Here is a 5,901-nt window from a genome sequence, read left to right on the forward strand (position 1 = left end):
TGAACTGCAAGATCTTAACCAAAGCTGAAGTCTGATGTTCAACTCTCTGATCCACCCAGTCGCCCAAAGTTTTGACTTTCAAAGTTGTTTATAATGTTTATTTTTCAGAGAGAGAAAGAGAGAGACAGAGAAAGAGGAGAGAGAGAGCATAAACAAGGGAGGAGCAGAGAGACAGGGAGACAGAATCAGAAGCAGACTCCAGGCTCCAGGCTCCAGGCTCCAGGCTCCCAGCTGTCAGCACAGAGCCTGTAATGAGACTGGAACACAGGAGCAGGGAGGTCATCGCCTGAGGTGAAGTCGGATGCCCAACGACTGAGACACCCAGACACCACATAGTTTTGACTTTTAAATCTACTTCACATTTTAAACCTGTGGACTTACAAATGAATTAAATTTTTGACAGGAAATACCACATAAGATTTTATTATTTAATCTTTGTGCTTTTATTTATTTATTTATTTATTTATTTATTTTTTAATATATGAAATTTATTGTCATACTGGTTTCCATACAACACCCAGTGCTCATCCCAAAAGATGCCTTCTTCAATACCCATCACCACCCTCCCCTCCCTCCCACCCCCCATCAGCCCTCAGTTTGTTCTCAGTTTTTAAAAGTCTCTTATGCTTTGGGTCTCTCCCACTCTAACCTCTCTTTTTTTCTTAGTGAAAGAAATTATTTATGTGTCATAAATTCCATGATACAGTAAAATTTTTAAAACACAAAAAAATTCAAAATTAATAATCAAAGAACCTGTTGTCTTGGAATGATTAAACATGCTCATGATGTTTGCTCACGTTAAAAAATTCACAAATGTTGTATTGACTGCAAGGTTCAACCCAGACTTATTGTAAATATTATGTCATTTAAACTATACCTAGACTTTAACAAATTATAATTAAATCATATATTAGTTCTCAAAAAATATTCATTTACTTGAAAATATTTGTGTGGAAAATAACTATTTATAGCTAATAGATATAATAGTAAGGAAATTATTAAAGGTAATCTTTGTAGACTTATTGTATTTTGTCATATGCTATGTACTTGTATGCATTATCTCTTAATTCTAACAAAGAAAAATACTATATGTCATTCAATTTTGCACATAATAAAGCTGAGTTTTAAAAAGATTTAAATTGGGGCGCCTGGGTGGCGCAGTCGGTTAAGCGTCCGACTTCAGCCAGGTCACGATCTCGCGGTCCGTGAGTTCGAGCCCCGCGTTGGGCTCTGGGCTGATGGCTCAGAGCCTGGAGCCTGTTTCCGATTCTGTGTCTCCCTCTCTCTCTGCCCCTCCCCCATTCATGCTCTGTCTCTCTCTGTCCCAAAAATAAATAAAAACGTTGAAAAAAAAATAAAAAGATTTAAATTATGTTACCTAAATTTATCTACTACCAATCACTTGAATAGATATTCAAACTCAAGAAGTCTAGTCCTTAAATCTGTACTTCTTTAGCTCATAAAATTAAAGAAAACCATTCTATTGAGTTACGGATCAGGGAGTACAATACTGTTATCTGTTGTCTAACTTTTAAAATGTGCGGTATTAAATGAACCACATAACTTTCTAAACTTTAATTTCCTAATGTTTAAATGTTTATTATGAAGATATTTAACATGACTTTTCGTTTGGAAATATAATATAGGATGAATAAAATGATCTTATCACAATGATTATTTTAAAGTCCTATTAACTTTAAATAATTTCTTCTTCAATTGTAAATTCGCATAAGACCTGCAAACTCATAATTAAAGTAACTTTTCATCTCGAGAATATATTTAAAGGTGGTTTCAAGCATGGGCATTAGCTGATAATTGTCAATACAAGGACAGAGCACAAAGTGAGACATAACAGATACAAATGAAGCCAGTGTTAGAAAACAGTATAGCAAAATATCAAGTACATGAATCTAGAAACAAAGAGACTGACTTTATAGTGGTGGAAACATGCACAAATCTTCCTGGTATCTAGGAAGTAAGTGAGCACAATACTTTAGTGTTTTATTGCCCTTTCTTCATGTTATATAAACAATTTGTAATTCATGTCTCTATGTCCAGTATGTCCTGACTCTGGGGTTGTGTAATTGGAGAATGTTTATATCAATTTCTTGTCATTCATTAAGACACATATGTGTCTATTCACATCACATAATAAAGAGGTGAACTCCATAGAATATAGGAATTTGCAAAGTATACAAAAAATTAAAACAATGTACCTAAATAACAAAATACACATAAGGTACTTAAATCTATTAATAAAATTCAAACAATCCAATAGAAAATGAGAACATAAGATGTTTACAGTGAGTTTGCAGAAGTAATATAAAGTTGAAGATTAAAAGAGTTTCTGCTAAAGTTGAGTTAACAAACTTGTAATTTAAAACAAAATTAATTTTCACTCTTCTGTGATTGGCTGTAATTATTGCACCGCAAAGTAACTAATGGTATCACATGGAAAAGCTGAAGCAAAAATCAACAGTTGTTGAGCGTGTAAAAGATAGGGATTCAGTTATCTTAAAGACTAAAAGTACTACATTTAGATTATTTATTAGATGAAATCTTGCCACATTCATCAGGCCATACATTATATTAACAGAAAATTAGAAGAATTCCAAATATTCATAAATATGTTACACTATAAGTATACCATGTAACAAGATGGGGTAGTAAGTGATAACTTAATAAACTATATGCATATATATATATATACATACATATATATACATATATACATATATATGGTATATGTATGCATCATTGAAATAAAGCAGAGATTGATATGATCACTATTATGTTTTATTTATAGCTATTTTGATGAATGGTATATCTGTATCATTTAATGATATAACGGGTATTGGTTACAAATGATAGAAACTGAAATCAATGTTAATATTTACAAAAGGTTTTGCCTATCAAAAATTTTACAATGCTTACTAATTAATTTACATAGAAACTAAATAAGGACTTGTAATACAGATTATGAATAAACCTGAAACTTAATGTTGTTGGAAATCATTAACAGATTGCTCTCTTTGAAAAAGTAAATTCATAAGGAAAAGTTAAATGTCACATAAATATAAAAGAGAAAGTCATTTGCATAAACATCTAATTCTACACAATATATATTTACAGATAAGAAAAAGCTTGAGGCTTCAGGGAAAGATAATAAATCCCTGAAAATAAATGAGATGCTCCATATTTTATTTCCAGGTGATGTTGTACCTCAGAGTAATTTGGGACATCAATTTATTTGAGCCAGTCTTAAATAACCAGTTAGGTAATTAACCAACTAATCAGTTTATTAAAAAATAATTAATAATTTAATCAGCTAATAAACTAATCTATCTCCTATCTTTTAGGATGTGTGATTACTGGTGACAAAGTGTTTAAGACTGTAAATAAGATCATTTTTTATGTGCCTTAGGGTTATATTTATTTATAAAACTGGTTATTTTCAATGCACACATTTAATTAAATTCAGAAATTTGCGAGTACATATTAGATATAAAAATTAACTGCTAAGAGGTCTCTAAAATGAGATAAATTCCCTGTAATCACCAGCACGCATCATGCTAACATGACCAATATGGTAGTAGGTACTCCAGAACAGAATCTGGGGTAGCTGGAAGCCTGGATATTGGAACTATGGGCTGCATACACATGTAAAATAGAGAAATACAGCTAGTTTTGTTTCCCTCAGCATCAAAATGAGTGCTAGTAATTGCACATTAGTTTCTATATTTTTTAAATTAAAACAACTCCTCATGACATTGAAGGAAATCTTGAGAAACTAATTTAAACATATGAGAAACATGGAAAAGTTATAATTAAGAGATATATCACATTAATATTGGCCAAAATGCATGACTATGAGGCTCTTCCAACACAGAAGTACCCAGGCATTAGAAAACTAGGAAGGCATAATATTTACCAACACCGTGAGTAAATTATGTGTGGCATACCAACAAGATATACAGAAATAATAGAAATGTAATGTGCACTGCAATGTATACTTGTTATCCAATTTTTGGAAAAAAATATTGTGAAATAACAGAAGAGATGTATGATAGGATGGTAAGGCAAATGTCTTGTCAGGAAATGAAAGGCTAGAGACATAATTATTCCTCCAGATCTCATTTATTTTTACATCATTTGACCATGTCTTCTTAAGAAAATGCATAAGCTTCCTTTCAAACACCTCTCTTTTCCTAATCATTCCTTGTCTTCCAGGCATGACTGGAGCCATGGAAGATGCAAATAACACCACAGACATAAACTTCATTCTTCTGGGGCTCTTTAACCACACTCAGACCCATCTGTTCCTCTTTTCCATGGTGCTCATGGTCTTCCTTTCCTCTCTGATGGCCAATGCCCTCTTGATTGTGCTCATCCATGAGGACCCCCGACTGCACATGCCCATGTACTTCTTGCTTAGCCAGCTCTCCCTCATGGATGTGATGCTTGTCTCCACCATAGTCCCCAAAATGGCAGCCAACTACCTAATGGACACCAGATCCATCTCTCCTGCTGGCTGTGGGGCCCAGATATTCCTGTTACTGACTCTGGGAGGGGGCGAGTGCTTCCTCTTAGCTGCTATGGCATATGACCGATATGTGGCCATATGTCACCCCCTGCGCTACCCCATCCTTATGAATCAGAAGCTCTGCTTGAACATGACCATAGGCTCCTGGCTTCTGGGAGGGGTAGATGGGCTGATGCAAGCTGGCACCACTCTGAGCTTCCCTTACTGCCATTCTCGGGAAATCAACCACTTCTTCTGTGAGGCACCCTCGCTCGTTCGCCTTGCATGTGCGGACACTACATTTTTTGAGTTTTTCATGTATGTGTGCTGCATCCTGATGCTCTTGATCCCTCTGTCTATCATTTTGGCTTCCTACAGTCTTATCCTGGCTGCTGTGCTCAACATGAGGTCCACTGCAGCACGGAAGAAAGCCTTTGCCACCTGCTCCTCTCACCTGGCTGTCGTGGGGCTCTTCTATGGCACTCTCATATTCACCTATATGCGGCCCAAATCCTACCGTACAGTGGCCCATGACAAGGTGGTCTCTGCTTTTTACACCATCTTTACACCTGTGTTGAACCCTCTTATATACAGTGTGAGGAATAAAGAAGTCAAGGAGGCTTTGAAAAAGTGGCTGGAGAAACATTTTCTGGGACATCTATAGTGGGACTCATTTGCAAAATTGGCAGCAGCCAAAATGAATCCAGATTTTGAAACTTGTGTTATATCAATGTATATTGCTCTCAGTTAGCCATTTTGTGCTGTTTTTTTTAACTATTTCATTTATATATGGTAAATTCATTAAAATTTCCATTTGTCCTGCTTTCAGATATTGTCATAGTATTTTTGTTGTAGACTTTGGACCTCAGTAATAAGAATAAATGATTGAGGCACTGTAAGCAAAATATATGTTATACATTGATAAAAGAAAGGGGATTTTCAGCTTTTAATGTTTGTGGGCCCTGATCATGTGCTCTCAGGAAAGCCAAACTTTACCATTACCAAGTCAGCAAATCTCACAATATGGGTTCAATTTCTGCCCTGGGAGCCCATGTACATCTACTTCATTTATAAATAACTTAAAAGGGAGGATTCCAAAAATAAACAGTAAAACCTTCTTGGTTCACATGAGACTGAAGTCAGACAATCCTGCAGATATGGTTAAGCCTTAAGGTTATAGTCCTATAAGATAAGGTCTATAACTTTCTAAAATATCTTTGATCTAGTGATTGTAACATTTTATGTTTTCTGCTGTTAGTGAAGATTGTGTATCCCAGTCAGCTGTCCTAACTTGAGCTGGGGGATTTTTTTTTCTTTCAGAGATCCTAAAAGATTTTTTCATTTTGTACCAACAACATCAGCCATTTGTATGTGTGTTT

General features: G+C 35.0%; 1 protein-coding gene across 1 annotated transcript; it reads left to right on the forward strand.

The window, feature by feature from the left end:
* The first annotated feature begins 4,143 nt into the window (after positions 1–4,143).
* Positions 4,144–5,236, forward strand: LOC123576705 (olfactory receptor 2T12-like). Its single transcript, XM_045437957.1, has 2 exons — positions 4,144–5,160; positions 5,199–5,236. Exons 1-2 carry the CDS (start codon positions 4,233–4,235, stop codon positions 5,234–5,236), a joined length of 966 nt encoding a protein of 321 aa, XP_045293913.1. The 5' UTR covers positions 4,144–4,232.
* Positions 5,237–5,901: the final 665 nt, after the last annotated feature.

The sequence above is a fragment of the Leopardus geoffroyi genome, chromosome A1, assembly GCF_018350155.1.
Source record: "Leopardus geoffroyi isolate Oge1 chromosome A1, O.geoffroyi_Oge1_pat1.0, whole genome shotgun sequence".
Taxonomy (NCBI): domain Eukaryota; kingdom Metazoa; phylum Chordata; class Mammalia; order Carnivora; family Felidae; genus Leopardus; species Leopardus geoffroyi.

Coding starts and splice junctions, on each gene's coding strand:
- LOC123576705 (XM_045437957.1), top strand. CDS start 4,233: ATGACTGGAGCCATGGAAGATGCAAATAACACCACAGACATAAACTTC. Junction 5,161..5,198: donor GGCTTTGAAAAAGTGGCTGG/AGAAACATTTTC, acceptor TGGGACTCATTT/GCAAAATTGGCAGCAGCCAA.